We start from the raw sequence: 19110 nt of genomic DNA, 5'->3' as shown, positions 1-19110 counted from the left end.
TTTTTTTTTTTTTTCTTTTTGGTTAGCTGACTTTATAGAGCGGCTATATGCTTGGGAAGGTAGGAAGACGTTGGCCAAGACCCCAAACGTGGGAGGTACGGGTTTCGACATCATTTGCTTATGACTACAGACAGGGTTACACGCCGCAGTCCCGATTGCAAACCAGAGTGCCGGAACCAAACCGCCGACACTCGAATTTCCGCCCGGACGCGCTAGCGTGTTACGACGCATCGACTGCTTTTGCCTGGAGGAGGCCTATCAAGGGAGGACCGAGTATCGGGAGACCAAGGAAAGGAGGCGAGTGAAGGACTTCCTCGTGGGGAGGGAGCTCGAGCTGCCGAGATTCGGGAGGCCGCGCTGGGCCTGTTGAGCTAGACGTCCAAGTGCGTCGGAGAGTTCAGTCATGTCTACACAAGCGGTGATGCGCGCCCTGCGCAAGAACAAGACCCTTCGCTACGGAGTCCCCATGCTGGTGAGCGCAGGGAGGAAAACGTGTGGGGCGGGATTCCGGAAGGGGTGGGTCCGGATTCCGAAAGGGGTGGAGCCTCGAGGTGGGCAGGATCCTGGCTGCTAGGGTCTGTGATGCGGCCGTCGGGGAGCAGCAACCTGGGCTAGGAAGAGGCTTCTAGGCAGTCTTAGACTTCTGCCCCCGCCGGTATTGGGATCTTTTACCCTCCCTAAGAGTTACCAGGATGTGCTTCAGAGAGCGAGGTCAGAACCAGCTTTTATTCCAGCACTGGGTGATTACTAAACTTGCCTTTTTAACCTGTTGCTACCCTTTGACGATGCTGTGGATCGTCGAAATAGATGTATTTACTTTAACTGTACAATTTCGGGCATCTCTATATTTCAGCTTCCTGGTTTGTGAACTGGTTTAATTCTTCCCGGGTTGTTGTTAGGAGTTCAGTAAAACCTTGTGAATTGAGTGGTTAGCACCGTACCTGCCACACTGTAACAGCTTTCAAAAGTCGCTAAATTATAATTGATAACTTTAAGGCACATTGAAAGTAGTTGTGGTGTTTATATGTTTGTCTACAGCCCTACACCGAGTTCCCTGAAGATCTCATTCATCTTTGAAGATACAGGTTGAGGTTGACATGACACCAACCAGAGTTGGAATCCAGCCCAACAACCCCTCTTACTTGCTGATCCACCTTGGCAAGTTATTTTGCTTCAGCAAGTCTTGATGTCATAGTAAATGAAACAATTTCAGTACAGCATGTGGACAAAAGCCACTTTGTTTTAAATACATAATAGTTTATTACTTTGGAATGAATAGGTGTTGGTGTAGGTGAAGACACCAGCTTTGTGCATTTTAGCAGAACAAAAGGAGAGAAGTGACCTTAAAAAAAGTTTAAAGAAAACTGCCTTAAAAGGTAGTGTAGTAATTATATTTGTGTAGATCACAGGGCATGTGTAAAAACCATCCTCTCTATAGATTCCTTTGCCCCAAAAAGGAGATCCATTCAGAAGCATTGTGATTGTGGCCACTAACCTGAGGTCACCTGCATGTGCCAGTGAATGCCAGTATGATTTTGTTTCTTATTTTTCAAAATCACCAAAGCCAGATCTTAAAACCACTAGTGTTGAAGTACCTTCTAGATACTTAGAGGTTTCCTGTTTTGTTTTATTTCTTGGAATGGAAAGTACCATAGTAGCCTTTCCCCCAAACATGTTACTCTATATTTGTCTCTATGTCTATACTGGACCTAGAGGACCATGTTTCAAAATATGAATCCTAAACATATAAATAATATTGAAGAGGAAGATGTTGAATTCAGTGCTGTGAAACCCAGCACTACTGGAAAGACCTCAAAAGATACATCCTTTTCATCGAGTATCAGTCAAATATGCCGTAATTTCTGTACTACATTTATCTTCAAGCTGAAATTATTTCCTTTCTTGGATAAGTATTAATGCTTCCTAGGATCTTTATTCAACAACATACAGAAGAGGACTTGGAATACCAGGTGTATGTTAATGCTACTTTCCTTCCCTTCTTGTCCAAACCAGGTCGAGTGAAGGTATGGGGTACTGATTCTGGTATTTGGTAACGGGCTAAAATGTTTTCTTGTAATGGTATATACTGCACTTACTCTGAACAGATGAATGGCAACTCACCGGGAAAAATAATCTATCGGATTTCATATAAGCGGTTGCTGTTGGCATTTAGATAAATAATCTATAGCTAGACTGAATTTTGCGCTTCTATTTTGTTTCATTGTTTCCTTTCTTTGTTTTAGGTGCTGATTGTTGGAGGTTCTTTTGGTCTTCGTGAGTTTTCACAAATCCGCTATGATGCTGTGAAAATTAAAGTAAGGACTGTAATTGGTGTTCAGCATGTGTCTGTGTATATGTATGTTCTGGTTTACATGTGTATATGCAGTGTTAAACAGTCTGAGTTTTGTCTTGCTTTTTAAGGTGACCATATAATCTTTGGACTTTTCCTTATTCTGTAAGACAACATGAGTGATGATCTGGAAATGAATCATGAAATGTAAAGAATTTAGTAATCTTCTTCATCATTGGAAAATTTACAATACTGTATTCTCCAATAAAATGGACTCTGGTGTAGTTGTTTTTAGGATTTAGGAGGGACTGAAGAATGTGGGACAGTTTCACTCCCATTTTATTTCTCCATTTCATATTAATACCAGTAATTTTATAAATTATATGGATATATAAACTGATATACTAACAGTAAAAGAAAATTATTTTCATTATAAATAATAAATTATATATGTGTGTGTGTATATATATATAATGCATATATATATGCATTATATATATGTGTGTGTGTATATATATATATATATATATATATATATATATATATATATATACATATGAAATTTACAGGTGAGGAAGCTGAGGTTCAGAGAACTTAAGTAACTTGCCTAAGGTTACATGACTATTTCGAGGTAGTGTTAGGATTCTCACCTTCTGTGATTACACGGTTACTTAAAAATTCAAGCCAAGTGTTACATAAGAACCCTGGTTAATTCTTTCAGAAATATGTAGTTTTTGTTTGTGGCCATTTGTGATATTTGAGTTTTTTCCAAGTTATTTATATATGATAAATATATATAAGATATTTAATATTCATATTATATATAAATATAAATATATATGTGTGATGAAATATATATATGATTTACTACCAATGTTACTGAGGTCTGCTAATGAAATATATATAATATATAATATTAATTAGTAATTATCGATAGGAAAATAAAGAGTAAAGGCCTATTTAGTTTTCTCAGTTAATTTTATGATTTAAGAGAAACGCCAATTCCAACTAGTCTTAAAGATATTAGATATTAGAGTAAATATTAAATTTAAAAAGAATGTGTGATTTCTGTGGGGTAATAGAGCAATTATCAACTGTATTAAAAAGTGTCTGTTAGCATTCTACTTATTTTATTAAGGAATTTTTTTCCCTTTCCCTTTAAGATGAAAGTTATAATAATCTGACTTTTGGAAGTGGGATGACTGTACATATTTGAAAAATTATTGAATATTTGTCATATGTATTTATCATGTGGCAGATCCTATAGATAAAGATTCAAGAAATTAGTTCTTACAAAGCTTGTAGCATAATTTAGGCTGGAAGACATCCAGTATAAAAATGTAGTCAAACAAATTACATCATTGCCCAGTAAAATGCTATATTAGAGTTTTGCATAAAACATTACTAGAGACATACAATTTAGACTTGGGAAAGGGGTATCACAGAAGGTTTGCTAGAGGCATTAACCTTTGAATTACGACCCTACGAATGAGTAAGTGTTGGGTCACCTGGGCGGCTCAGTCTGACTCTTGATTTCAGCCCAGGTCATGATCTCACAGTTTCTCACAGATCTCACAGATCTCACAGATCTCAGAGTTTGTGGGTTGGAGCCCCAGGTGGGGCTCCACATGCTAACAGAATAGAGCCTGTTTGGGATTCTCTCTTTTCCTCTTTCTTCCCCTCCCTTGAGCACGTGTGCGTGCTCTCTCTCTCTCTCTCTCTCTCTCTCAAAATAAACTTTAAAAAAAAATTGGATGAGTGTTAGCTAAATGTTGAAAATGATATTCTATAACACAGGAGGAGTATTGGGCATATCGTCAGATGTCCATTTTAGAAATCCCTCTGGCCATGGATGGGACAAGACAGATGGGGATTGAGCAAGGTGGAAGGGGAGAGTTGAGACCTGTTAGGGTGCTTTGGCAGTAGTACACATGGACAGTAATGAAACTTGAAATAAAATATTTGCAATGAAGTTAGAAATAAATGGGTTCCAGAAAAAAATTTTTTAGCAGCTAATTGATAGTATTTGATGACTAATGTGATGTATATAATATAAAAAAATGAATATGTCTTGCACAGCTTGAGGTTTTGGTTTTGTGGACTGGATAAATGGTGATGCCATTCACCGAGTTAAGGAGAGAGAATGAGGGAGATTGCATTAATAGGAGAAGTTTAGAAGATGGGCTTAAAGAGAAGAAAGGTGAAATAGAATGAGGTTCATTGCAATTGAGAGGACAAGGTTGGTTGACGAGAACAAGGTTGAGAGGATGCGGTTGGTCAAGTCTATGGGAGGAGGCTGAGTGGACAGAGTTCAAGTGAGAAGGATCAGAGGACAAGACCTGAGATTGAGAAGTCCAGGTTGGTTGATGTTCAGAAGTCAAACTCAGATGAAGTCAAGAGTCAGTGTTTGGGTGAGATTGAGTTCAGACAAGATAAAGAGGATAAGGTGGACTGAATGTGAGAGGGATTAACAGGATGATTCATTGAGGTTAACTGGGGTTATTAGGGTTGAGAGACCAAGAGCAAGGGGGAGTCAAAAGGACAGAATTGCTGAGATTAAGGGGGGGATCAAGTCTGAGGTTGAGAGTACAAATGTCGTTGAGAAAGACTAGGATAAGTTCGCTGAGAAGTGTTGAGAAGGGTGGAGAAAGACAGTATTGATTTGGAGTGACTGGCCATCTTAGTTTGCCTGGAAATGTCCTGATTTTAGTACTGAAAGTCTGGCATCCCAGAACACAGAAACTCCTGCTTTTCAGTCATTGGTAAGGAAAGTGGAAAGGAAAGTACAGAATCCAAGAGGTGGGCTAAAAAAATGAACTGAAAGCACTAGCTTTCAATTCTCGTGTGAAATACATAGGGCATAGTTTATGCCATTCTTTTGGTTTTTTTTAAGGTTACTTATTTATTTTGAGAGAGACCGAGTGCAAATGGGGGAGGGGCAGAGAGAAAGGGGAATAGAGGATCTGAAGTGGGATCTGAAATGGGCTCTGTGCTGACACCAGAGAGCTCAACGTAGAGAACTGGATGCAGAGAGCGGAACGCAGAGAGCCAGACGCAGAGAACCCAGACTCACGAACTGTGTGATTTTGACCTGAGCCACCCAGACACCCCTTATCTACCTTATCGCCATTCTTAGTGGTGGTGGTTCTTTTTTGTTCTCCTGACTCTTAATACTAACAACCATGGAACTACAATAATGGACCATCCATTGTTGCATCGCTCCAAGTAATATGACCTAAGTGTGCATATAAGTGCATTATAATCCTGAGTATTCTTTCTTTTTCCTTTGAAATAGAGCTAGTTTAATTCTTAACATTGTTAATGTTGTGATCATGTTTTCTAAGATTTAGATAATGAGAATGAGAACAATTACAATACCAATGCCAGCATGGTCCAAACATCACTGAAAGAGAAAGCCAAATGACTGTGTTATTTTTTTTAATGTTTATTTATTTTTGAGAGAGAGAGCACAAGTTGGGGAGGGGCAGAGAGAGAAGGAGACGCAGAATCCGAAGCAGGCTCCAGGCTCTGACCTGTCAGCACAAAGCCTGACATAGGGCTTGAACTCCACTGAACGCGAGATCATGACCTGAGCTGAAGTCAGACACTCAGTCAGACTGAGCCACCCAGGCGCCCCTATTCTTAATATTCTAACACTTTACTATTACTCAATTAAGAATAGGCTGTTTTTGTTTTGTTGTGGTTATTTTTTCTTGTGTTGTTTCAGGCTGAGGACTCATGCTTTTCTAAATATTACTCAGTTAATTACTGGTCAATTATTTAATTATATCCCTTCCTCCATTCTCTCTGTTCTCTAATTCTGAAATCCCCAACAGAACTATATTGGGGCTTTTAGATGTAGCTTTCATCATAGGCCTTCTCTTTCCTTCATCCCAATTCTTGTGCATTATTCTAATGGTATTTCTAGTGTATTAATGATCTTTTTTTTTTAATTAAGTTTATTTATTTTGAGAAAGAGAGAGCATGAGTGGGGAAAAGGCAGAGAGACAGAGAGGGAGACAGAGAATCCCAAGCAGGCTCCACCTTCAGTGTGGAGCCTGACACAGGGCTCGATCTCATGACCTTGGGATCATGACCTGAGCTGAAGTCGGACACTCAATCAACTGAGCCACCCAGGCACCCTAGTGTATTAATGGTCTTAAGCTGTGTTCAGTTACTATTCTGCTATTCCATTTGTTTTAATTTGGGTTCTGTTGTTTGTTTATCAGTTTCAGTGATCACATTCTTCTTTCCTCAACACTTTGCCACGCATAGGTAACATGGCATCAGCTCCTGTTTACTACTGTGGACTCCTGTTGAATTTTTTCTTCGATGCTTCTTTATTTCAGGTGTATCGAAGGTCTTATTTTTTGTTTTCAAGAGCAGCACTATACTTATTAGTATTTTTATGTTATTTTGTTTGTATTTTATGTTATTTATCATTTAGGGTGGTTGTTAACAGCATGGACTCTGGAGGCAGAGGGCCAAGTTTCAAAGCCAGTTTCTTCCTCTTCAACAAGCGATTCGAACTCCTTGTGTCCCATTATCTTCACTTGTGATCATCATCATAATAATTATCTCATAAGTTTCGGTGAGGATTACAAGAGATAATGTATGTCAGAATGCCTGGCATATGAAGAGTGCTGGTGAATACAGGCTGCTGATAATTACAGTAGCGGTGGTAGTACGTTAGCTGTCATTACGCTATCGGGTGGGAGAGATTTTGTCGCGTGTTTGTCACCTGCCACACCACCCCAGCCATCCCTTATATAACTTTTTACATTCACAGTTGAATGTAAGAGACTTGAACAACTTACGGCTCCTCTTTCTTTTCTACAGATTGATCCTGAATTAGAAAAAAAGCTGAAAATGAATAAAGTGTCATTGGAATCAGAGTATGAGGTACATACGTTAATATGTATTGTATGTTAATACAGCCTCTCTTTTGTAACCGTCTTCCCGGTCAGTGACTGATTCGCTCTCTCTTAAGGTTAACGGAAATGATTACCAGTGCAGAAGAAAATTATTTATCTTAAACAGTATGGTATCGGGGCAACTAACTATGTAGTCATTTGGAAAGAAAATAAGGATGGATCTATATTTCATATACTATAAATGGATGAATTCTAGATAGAACAAGAATTTAAAAATAAAAAAGCAATGCTAAAAATACTAGGAGAAAAAAAAAATGGAGATTCTTTTCTGTGGTCTTGAGTCAGAAAGCTGATTTAAATGTGATACAAAATTCCAAAGCTTTACAGGGAAAGATTGATGAGTTTATATATAAAAATTCAAAAGTTCAGCCTTAAAAAATGTATGTAAAGTCACTGGTTAAATGAGACATCCTAAAACTGTTGTTTATCTTATCATGATGAATTAATTTAAATATGAAGAGCGTCTGCAGATCAATACGGAAAAGTTTAACAATTTAGGTGGGCAGTAGGAACATGGGCAAAGCGTGTAAAGACTACAGAGAAAAGGAAATAAATATCATTCTTAGACATATAAAGAGGTACTAAACTTACAGGAATGTTAGTTAAAGTTATAATGAGGTGTCATTTTCCACCCATCTGATCAGAAACCAAAGTGTTTAATATAGGATGTGGTGAGGAGGGTGTGCTCCATTTCTTGGAGTCCGTTCGTTTTTTTGACTGTGGGTCATATTTTCCCATTTCTTTGTATGTTTGATCATTTTTGCTTGAAAGGTGAACATTATAAATAATACATTGAAGAACGTTGACTCTCATTTTAGCAGGCACTTCAATTATTGGCTGATCATTTTGAGCTCGGTTTTGTCTTTTTGAGGGAGGATCTGTGGAAAGACTTTGGCGTTCCCTAAACTGCTGTAACCCTATGAGACTCATTCTCCAAATTGCCTCCCCAGAGGATCTTGTCAGAGCTTGGCCTTAAGCTCTGTTGGACCGAGTCTAACGCGGGTCTTCCTCTTGGCATGATCCTTATTTCTAAAGACTAGCTTTTGGTGTCTAAGCTGTATGCCAAAGGAGCAACTCGGTGTTAAAGAGAGGTCCCACACCAGCAGGGCTGAAAATCAGTATTGACACTGCTTTCTTCTTGATTCCGTTCCGTACTCAGTTCTGTAGCAGTTGGTTAAGTGGTAAGCCATAAGTGGTCTTGCCCACCACGTGTACGGTGTAGTCTTCAGTGACCGTACATGTTTTGCAGAATTCCACAGAGACTCTTTCATTCACCAAAGATCTTTGAAGACTTGGAACCCACTCGCGTGAAGTTGTTTTACCAACTTGCATCCCATCGAAGAATTATTCTTCAGTTCTCTTGAGCATATATCTTACGTTACCTGGGTAGAGGCCATTATTCTTTCTTCAGACCTTTTTGTAACTGAATCATTTCATAATAATTTACTCTCCTGCACCTTAAATTAGTACAATCTTGTTCATCCACATATATTTAATACAGACATCCTATAAGTGAAATTTAGAGAGTGGTTCAGTTCTCTGCTTCCCCACTAGTTTTTCAAAACCTGTAACTTGCTCCTTCTCAGTCTATAAGCACTATGTCAGTAGTGATGGCTCTGGAGGGTTTGTCTGGGGATAAATTTTCCTTTACTTATTTTGGAAATCATAGAATCTGAGAACTGAAGAAACCATGTAGACCATTTGGTCAAGCCTTTTTATTATTACTTAGGAGGGAATAGCGCCCAGACAGCTTAAATACTTGTCCAAGGTTATACAGCTTCTTCTTTTTTTTTTTTTTAATGTTTATTTTTGACAGAGAGAGAGAGAGAGAGAGACAGTGTGAGTGGGGGGTGGGCAGAGAGAAGGAGGGAAATGCAGAATCCAAAGCAGACTCCAGGCTCTGAGCTGTCAGCACAGAGCCTGATGCGGGGCTCGAAATCGTGAACTGCAAGATCGTGACCTGAGCCAAAGTCGGATGCTTGACTGACTGAGCCACCCAGGTGCCCCAAGGTTATACAGCTTCTTAGTAAAAGAGAAATGCTCCTTTTTATTTTTGTTACCAGGGTCCATGTAAATTTATGTCATTTTCCTTATCTTTGGATATAAGCTATTCTGTGTTCTGTGAGTCTCTTTTTCTATATTATTTCAGTAGTAATTCGAGAACAGATAAAGCAGTTGTAGAAAACTTGTTGTCAGAGTGGTGTTGAAGGGTGAAGAAACCTTTATATTCTTCCCTTTATCCTACCTCTGTGCTGAGAGATACTTCACACTCACTGAAGGTACAGTGATCCAGACTGGTTGAAACTAGGTTTTACTGACTGAAAGGGATTGGCTCATGGCAGCTCTGGGGAATGTCTTTTCATTCTCTGGCTCAGGCTCATTTCTCATGTGCAGGACAAATCATCTTGGCCTCTTTTCTTCCTTCTAGCAGGCATTAGGGTCTCTACCTTTGTTTTTCCCCTCTTACTTACTACCTTTACCCATGCTAACCCATGCTAGTCATTATTATGTTCGTTTAACCTTCGGAGTTGGATTTTTGTTTTCCCAGCTTCTTCCCTTTCTTTGTATTCTCAGAAATAAAGCATGTAGACCCTCTATAATTTGATAATTTTATTCTGATGGGGGGGAAAGATAGTCTAATTAACATGACTAGCAAGCGAGAAAACTTCCAAACCCTAAGAGATATGCCATTTTTCAATTATTATGCATGATATGCAGTTGATTTATTTGCTAAAATTGGATTTTTTCCACTCATTTATTCATTGATGAATCAGTGATGTCCTAATCAAAGCTACATGCCTCCTACACTAATATATATGCTTTAATTTTTGTGGCTATATAGAAAATAAAGGATTCCACTTTTGATGACTGGAAGAATATTCGAGGACCCAGGCCTTGGGAAGATCCTGACCTCCTCCAAGGACGAAATCCAGAAATCCTTAAGACTAAGACTAAGACAACCTAAGTGGATTCTTTCCTTTCTTTCTTTTTTTCTTTTTGACAAAAATGCCATCCACTGGAATTCTTGCTACATATTCAGTGGGAAGAAAATCTCAGACCTGCAGAAGCCTGGATGCGAGCAATGTGATGACAGATACTTTGGATAAAAGTCAAAGTAACATTACACAGTGATTTTATGTCAAACCTATGTAGAAAAATAATACTGATCACAGGCTGATAAGAGTTTTGGTTTTGCTTATAATACTACTAATCAGTCTCCAAAGTCTTAACCTGATGATTGCATTGATACCATTAGAACATGTTAAGAAAATACCTCTCCAGACTGAAAATATTTGAGAAAATATTTGAGAAAATATCCAGAAAATATTTGTCGACCACATATCTGCTAAAAGACTCCTATCTAGAATATATAAAGAGCTCCAAAAACTCAATTGTAAAAAAGCAAACAATCCAATCAGAAAATGGTCAAAAGACATAAAGTGACATTTCACTGGAGAGGGTATATGAATGGCAAACAGGCACCTGAAAAGAATGATTGACATCTCTGGTCATTAGGGAAATACAAATTTAGACTACACTGAGAAATCACTACACATTTATTAGAACAGCTAAAATAAAAAAGGGACAATTCCAAATGCTGACAAAGATGTGGAGAAACTAGATCTCAAACACATTGCTGGTATAATGTAAAATGGTACAAGTGGTCTAGAAAATTCTTTGGCAGTTTCTTTAAAAACTGCATAGGGGACTTCAGTTTCCGGTCCAACAGATAGGAACCTTGGAAGTCACACGTCCCATCCTCACACAAAGGATAAGCTGAAAAAACTGAAAATCAACAACTATTCTTTGATCCATGAGAGAATTGAAGACAGAACAAAACCACCACTGGAAAATTTGAGACACGCAAATACAGAGGATCACAGGTTGCCTGGAGGAGAAACCACCTGGAAGCCACACCAGGTAGGAATGCTTAAAGGGTAATTGCCTAATTACTGGAGACTGAGCATGGACTAATTTGAGTTAAAAACTCCTAGAGACCAGGCCAGGGGCACACTATTATGAGGTTTACTTCCTGGGGCCCCACCAGGTTCTTGCAGTGAATATTAGAGGAAAATCTTGTGATTTCAGTAGGGGGAGGAAAAATTAACTATTCTGAAACATGTCCCCTAAATTTTGTTCTCTTTAACAAAAGCCTGGCCTCAAAGGAGACTTTTGCTAGAGACTAATCACACTGGATTTTACCAGAGTCTAACCAACTCTGTGGTAAGGGAAATACCCGACATCAGCCCCTCCTAGCCTTCCTGTTCACCTAAATGGGGTGAGGATGTGGGGAGGAAGACTGAAAAGTAGTCGTGAAGGTCATGTGGGACCACGATGACTAGAAGACTGAGACCTAATCATAAGATTATAGAATGTTCCCCTCCCCCTTCACATTACCACCACATCCCTAAAGGTTCTTCACTGGAGTTTCTTTTACCCAGGCCAACTGGATATCATGTCCAACTTTGAACAAAGAAACTACAAGGCATTCTAAAATACAAAAGGCACAGTTTGAAAAGGCCAAGCATTATAATCAGATTCGTATATGGTAGGAATATTGGATTTATCAGATCGATACTTTAAAATAACTATGATTAAGATGTTTAGAGTTCTGATGGAAAAAATACACAAAATGCAAGAACAGATGGGTAATGTAAGCAGTGAGATGGAAGTTTTAAGAAGTAAAGGGAAATTCTAGAAATCAAAAACCGTGTAACAGAAATGCCTTTGATAGGGTCATCCATAGAATAGACATGACTAAAGAAAAAAAAAAAGAATAGACATGACTGAGGAAAGAGAGAGGGAAATGATACCAGAAAGTAGTTAAATCCATAAGAAATGACAAAAGAGCACTGATAAAGGTAATTGGGTAATTATTTTTTTACGAAGTACAGCTACAGGGGCACGTGGGTGGCTCAGTTGCTTAAGTATCCGATTGTTGGTTTTGGCTCAGGTCATGATCTCACACTTTGTGAGTCCGAGCCCCACATCAGACTCTGCACTGACCGCATGGAGCCTGCTTGGGATTCTCTCTCTTCCTTTCTCTCTGCCCCTCCCACCTCTCAAAATAAATAAATAAACTTAAAAAAAAAGTACAATTACAATTTTTCCCCTTCTTAATTTGTTTAAGAACAAGTAGAACCCTTTCTATAAAATGTATTTTGAGATCTACATATAGAAATGTAATATATTAGACAATAATACAGTAAGAGAATGGAGTGGGAATGAAGCTTTATTGGGGCAAGGAAATGATACCAGATAACTGAATCCACAGGAAGCAAAGAAGAGAACCAAACATGATAAATAAGAAGGCTAGTATTTAAGTTTATAAATAATTTTTTAAAACTTGTTCCAAATACATAGAAGAGCATAAATCAATAATTATAACGTTTGTTGGGTTTGTGAAATGCATAGCTATAATATGTATAAAAATAATAGCACCAAGAAAGTAGGGAAAGATCAGGGTAAATAGGAAGAAAGTTTTTATATCTTACTGGAATTAAGTTAGTATAAATCTGAAGTAGATTCTGGTAAGTAATATGTATATTGTAAGCCCTTGAGTAAGCTTTAAGAAAATCACTCAAAAATGTAGTTAAAAATCATAAAAGGTATTAAATGTTACACTAGAAAATATCTTCCTAATACAAAAGAAAGCAAAAGAAACAAATACAAAGGACAGGTAGAAAATAGTAAAAATATACGAAAGGGTACTTATCAATTTACATTAATGAAATTTTTTTTAATGTTTATTTTTGAGAGAGAGAGAGCATGAGCGGGGGGTGGGGGAGGGAGGGGGAAGGGGGGCAGATAGAGAGGGAGACACAGAATCTGAAGCAGGTTCCAGGCTCTAAGTTGTCAGCACAGAGCCTGATGTGGGGCTCGAACCCACAAACCGTGAGATCATGACCTGAGCTGAAGTTGGATGCTTAACCAACTGAGCCATCCAGGTGCCCCTATCAATTTACATTAAGTAAATTGAATTACTTACATTAATTAAATTGAATAAAAGAATTATATTCACAAATTTAAAAGCAGAGATTGACAGAATGGATAAAAAAACATGATCCAGTTGTATGCTGTCTACAAGAGGCTCACTTTAGATTCAGAGACACTGTAAGTTCAGAGTATAAGGATGGAAAAATGTATACCATGCAAATAGTAACCAAAGAGAGCTGCTTTGGCTGTCTAATATCAGAAAAAGTATACTTTGAGGCAAAAATTATTCCAAGAGACAAAGAAGAACATTTTATAATGATAAATGATCAATAGTCAAGATACAACGATTATAAAACATATATACAACTAACAACACATTCCAATAATATAAGAAGCAAAAATGTAGAAAAAGGCAATTTTATAATTACAGTGGGAGACCTAAGTACTCCACCTTTAATAATGGATAGAACAACTAGGCAGAAGACCATCTATCTACGTTAATAGAAGACTTGAACAACACTGTAAACCAACTTGACCTGACATCTATGGATTACCCAACAAGAGAAGAAGACATTCTTTTCAGGTGCGCATGAAACATTCTCCAGGATAAACTTTTTGCCATAAAACAAGCCTCAATAAATTTAAAAGGATTTCAATCAAACTAATTTCAAACATGTTCTAGGACTGTAAGAAATCAACTATAGAGAAAATTTTGGAAATTTACATGTATATGAAAATGAAATGTAATTGAATGTCCCAACTGGTTGGAGAAAAAATCGAAACGGAAATAATAAATACTTTTAGGTGAATCCAAATGAAGATACAACATACCAAAACTACGGGATGTATCAAAACAGCACTTAGATTGAAATGTGTAGCTATAGACATCTATTTCAAGAAAAGATCTCAAATTAGTGACTTAGCCTTTCACCTTAACACACTTGAAAAAGAAGAGCAAACAAAACCTAAAGCAAACAGAAAGTAAATAAAGATTAGAAAGAAGTAAACGGAAGAGAACAGAAACACAATAGAGAAATCCATGAAACCAAAGGTTCTTTTTTTTTTTTTTTTAACATTTATTTATTTTTGAGACAGAGAGAGACAGAGCATGAACGGGGGAGGGGCAGAGAGAGAAGGAGACACAGAATCGGAAGCAGGCTCCGGGCTCTGAGCCATCAGCCCAGAGCCTGACGCGGGGCTCGAACTCAGGGACCGCGAGATCGTGACCTGAGCCGAAGTCGGACGCTCAACCGACTGAGCCACCCAGGCGCCCCCAAAGGTTCTTTTTTTTTAAGAGCAACAAAATCGACAAGCCTTTAGATTGATTAAAATAAAAAAAGAAACAAGACCCAAATTATTAAAGTCAGGAATGTAAGGGGGACATTACTAGCAACCTTACAGAAATTAAAAGTTAAAAAAACTTTAAGGGAATGCTATAAGCAATTCTATGCCAATGAGTTAGGTAATTTAGGTTAAATAAACAAATTCCTAGAAAGACACAAACTACCAAAACCGATTCAAGAAGGAATATAAATCTGAATAGACCTATAACAAGGTACTGAATTGGTTTAAAAAAAAAAATACCCACAAAGAACCCAGACCCAGATGGCTTTGTTGTGAATTCTACCAAATATTCAAAAGAAGAACAAATGCCAATTCTTTACAAACGTTTCCAAAAAAGTAGCAGAGAATGGAACATTTCCTAACTCATTTTATGAAACTAGTATCCTGATAAAAATACCAAAGACATAACAAGAAAGTTACTGACCAATACCTCCTGTGAATGTAGATGTAAAAACCCTCAACAAAATATGAGCACACGAATCCAGTAACAGAGTTATACATCATGATCAAGTGAGGTTTATCGCAGGAATGCAAGATTGACAACATTAAAAAATTAGTATGTAATACCACATCAATGGAATTAAGAGTAAAAACCACATAATCCTATCAAGATGCAGAAAACCACTTGACAGAAAATAAGCTCTTTTCTGCCACAGGGAACTAGTGAGGAACCATAGTGAGGAACGTTACATTCGATGATTTAAATATACATATATTACATATATAGTCTTGGGAAAAATATTTAACTACTTGGTGGCCCTGTTTCCTCATGTGGAAAATGGGAATAACAGTAGCAACATCATAGAGTTGATGTGAGTTAGTTATGTAAAGCTTAGAACAATGGCATAGAGAAAGTACTTGACAGATGTTAGCTATGAAATAGGTAACAATTATTAGTAATAACGAAGTTCTTAACAAAATGTCACATCTAAAACAGTATTTTAATAACATTGCACAGACATCTATCAGTAACAATCCTGTGTGGAAAGATCTGCATGATCTATGTCCCTTCTGCAAACAGCAAAGTTCAGTGGGAAAATACACAAACTGATAGACTTGAACTGGAATCTTGTCAGTTTGTCAGATTACGAACATGACAAACAGATTACAAATCTTACACAGATTACATAACCCACTTCAGTCTCCGTTAACTTGCCTGTGAATTGGGAGTTTTGTAGTTGTCTCAGCCAGTTAACCTAGTGAAGTATGCGAGGCACTCAGTAGAGAAACAGGCAGAGAAGATAGGTGATAAAGGAGTGGTTGGTACTATCATTGACCAGTAGATGAAAAATGGTTTGCTTACAGATGATAGACATTCTGTCTGAAGTCATGGCTTCAAATAATTCATTAAAAACTTTTTTTTTTTTTTTTTAAAGAGGTTAGAGTGGGAGAGAGCCAAAGCATAAGAGACTCTTAAAAACTGAGAACAAACTGAGGGTTGATGGGGGGTGGGAGGGAGGGGAGGGTGGGTGATGGGTATTGAGGAGGGCACCTTTTGGGATGAGCACTGGGTGTTGTATGGAAACCAATTTGACAATAAACTTCATATATTAAAAAAAAAAAAACTTTTTTTTTTAACTGATTTTCTGCCTTTTGACCCTTAAACAATGTTTAAACCTTCTAGCTGCCTCAGCAAATGATAGGGGGAAAGTGGACGACAGATTGCTGCAGTGGGATTTTTGAGACTGAGAGTGGAGACTAGATTCGAGGACGACAGGGTTGAGAGGCACGAGACGTCTGTGATGCTCCCATCCAGCATCCTGGTGTGAGAAAGCCTTAGAGTCACTGCTTATCGCCAGCAGAGGGCGTGCTAAGACCACACAAGACTGAATTTGGCGGCTCTGACTCCGTGAAGCCCAGCCCTGGCGTAGGGCTGCTCTCTCTATAGGGGTCCCATAATCCTGAATCCTGACTGTTCTCCCTCTGCATTCTCCCTTTAGATCCCGTGGGGCCAGGAGATTCCAGGCTGGGGGAATCGCCTCGGCCGCCTCAGCTACTTGTGTCCTCTGTGTGCAGAGTTGGCTCCCCAAGGACCTGCCGATGCCTTCAGCGCATCAGAACCACATGAACCCTGCACTGCACAACCAGGAGTCCTAACAAAGCACAGACGAGAAAATCTTCCACATCTGGTGTTCTGAGGAGCTGCCAACCAGCTGGGCTCTACTCCCTTTCTACAGCTATTCCCTCTGCCTTCGTGCTTTGTGCTCCGCTTTCTCCTATTTTTTTCTCACCTCCCTTCTCTTGCCAACATAAACCTTGACACCAGAAACCAGGGCTCCTGAGCATCAGATGCCTGCAGGCAGTAATAATCAAAGCTTCCCGGTGGGCCGTCGAACCCGCTGCTTCACAAACATCCTGCTCCCCACAGACACATGTACACATACCCAGATGCACATGGTGGGCACCTGAGTGGGGAGGGACCATCTGGGACAGTGGCCCTGGCAGGTAGCTCTGAGGTCTGCCCTCAGCAGCATGAGTCACCAGTCCATGTCATCGCCGGGGGGCATGTTTACTCCTGTGCCATAAAGGGATGATGTCCTTGCACATCGCCTTTTCCTTGATCTGGAGAATTTCTTCGGGGCAAATCAAGTTTTCTTCAGGCATTGGGGAACAAGAAAAGAAACTCCCAAATCCTACACTGGACACCGTGTGTGAGAAAACACCCCACTTTCGGAAATCCCAGCTCTTCACCAACAAAGGCCCAGCAGGGAGGTTCTTCAGGCTTGTTTGGTGATTTTTGTGGGAAGGGCCTGGGCGAGCAGACTAAGTATATTGGGAAGCACACAGGGAAAACATCTTGAAAAAGTGGTGTAAAGGTGTCCACTCCTAAGCAGTTCCTTGGACTTTACAATATTGTGAAGGCCCCACAGGCAGCCTTCCATCCCCTATCTGCTGCTTTCCTCTCCCATTAAGGAAATCAAGAAGCACCACAGTTGTCTTGTTCCCTCTTTCCCCTTTTCCTTTGCTAATTGCTTTTACCATGATCTTTCTCTTAAGATCTGGTATGTAAAGATCAGAGAAGCCCATAGATAGCCAAGTGCCAACCCATGCACTCAGGCCACAGTTGGCCCCAGAAAATAACATCTCCTACTCTTTGCTAGAAAAAAATCTAGACGCTTCATCAGTTTATGCCAGCTAAAAGCCTCCATTTCTCCTACAATTGATGTAGGGCCTGCATTTATTAAGGTGTCAGAATAAGAGAATGTGAAATTTTCTCAAAAGATCACCCATCTTTGAATAAGATCCTTATTTTACAGAAGAGGAATATGAAGCCAGAGGAAAAGAGACGAGTTGCCCAAGGTCACCCAGGTGATTAGTAGATGATTCTGGGCTGAACTTTAGTTATCCTGACTCCCAATTGAACAAACCCTCCTATTCACTCGCAGTTCAAAGGGTCGGGTAGGGACCATTATTTTTTTCTAAAGGTCATAAAGCCTGCATATCTCCATTTGTGACTGTGTGTGAGGATACAAGCTCCTGAGAGCAGGGACACTGTTTTTGACATTTGTAACAGTGCTAGATGAACACATGCTAAAAAATGTTTATTCAATGAAGAATGTTAAAACAGGCTCCACTTGGTATAGTTCAGGCTCCTCTAGTGGGCAGCACAGAGCCAGAAGCTTTAAAACAGCTCAGTTCTGGGGCCCCTGGGTGGCTCAGTCGGTTAAGTGTCTGACTTCAGCTCAGGTCATGATCTCACAGTCTGTGGGTTCAAGCCCCACATTGGGCTCTGTGCTGACAGCTCAGAGCCTGGAGCCTGCTTCCAATTCTGTGTCTCCCTCTCTCTCTGCCCCTCCCCTGCTCATGCTCTGTCTCTCTCTGTCGCAAAAATAAATAAAAACATTTAAAAAAAAATAAAAAAAAATTTTTTTAAACAGCTCAGTTCTTTGGCTCACTCCAGCTGCTTTTTCTATCAAACCAGGGGAGAAAGTGTTTTTGAACAAAATGTGCCACAGAACTCCTTCACAGCACCAACTGGATAAAGGGACCGGCAGAGAAGACTTTTATTAAAATCACTTACATGGGGCGCCTGGGTGGCGCAGTCGGTTAAGCGTCCGACTTCAGCCAGGTCACGATCTCGCGGTCCGTGAGTTCGAGCCCCGCGTCGGGCTCTGGGCTGATGGCTCGGAGCCTGGAGCCTGTTTCCGATTCTGTGTCTCCCTCGCTCTCTCTGCCCCTCCCCCGTTCATGCTCTGTCTCTCTCTGTCCCAAAAATAAATAAAAAACGTTGAAAAAAAAAAAAATTTTAAAATCACTTACATCATCATTCGTTCATTGAACACTTATTAAGCACTTGCCATACACTAGAGACTTGTATAGATGTTGGAGATTCAAACAGTAGTACTCTCCTCTTTTCATGTTCCTTATATCCTTACATGCGTTGATCCTTGAACAATATGGGTTTGAACTGTGTGGGTCCACTTCTATGCTGATTTCTTACAGTACAGTACTGTAAATATTTTCTCATGATTTTCTTAACATTTTCTTTATTGTAAGAATGCAGTATATAATACACATATAAAATATGCGTTAATTGACTTTATGTTATTGGTAAGGCTTCCAGTCAACAGTAGGCTATTGATAGTTCAGTTTTTTTGTGGGGGA

At 39.2% G+C, this 19110-nt stretch overlaps 1 protein-coding gene across 2 annotated transcripts; it reads left to right on the top strand.

Moving 5' to 3' along the window:
• Positions 1–23: 23 nt before the first annotated feature.
• Positions 24–18163, top strand: LOC122222889 (cytochrome c oxidase assembly protein COX16 homolog, mitochondrial). Of its 2 annotated transcripts, XM_042943656.1 has the most exons (5): positions 99–472; positions 2244–2315; positions 7130–7192; positions 10067–11145; positions 16446–18163. In XM_042943656.1, exons 1-4 carry the CDS (start codon positions 404–406, stop codon positions 10187–10189), a joined length of 327 nt encoding a protein of 108 aa, XP_042799590.1. In that variant the 5' UTR covers positions 99–403; the 3' UTR covers positions 10190–11145; positions 16446–18163. The 2 variants fall into 2 exon arrangements, with proteins under 2 accessions (XP_042799589.1, XP_042799590.1); XM_042943655.1 differs by lacking the exon at positions 10067–11145 and having other exon boundaries at positions 24–472.
• Positions 18164–19110: the final 947 nt, after the last annotated feature.

Source organism: Panthera leo, chromosome B3 (genome assembly GCF_018350215.1).
Source record: "Panthera leo isolate Ple1 chromosome B3, P.leo_Ple1_pat1.1, whole genome shotgun sequence".
Classification (NCBI taxonomy): Eukaryota; Metazoa; Chordata; class Mammalia; order Carnivora; family Felidae; genus Panthera; species Panthera leo.
The sequence above is the reverse complement of the archived record's forward strand: the minus strand, read 5'-3'. Positions and strand labels throughout refer to the sequence as shown.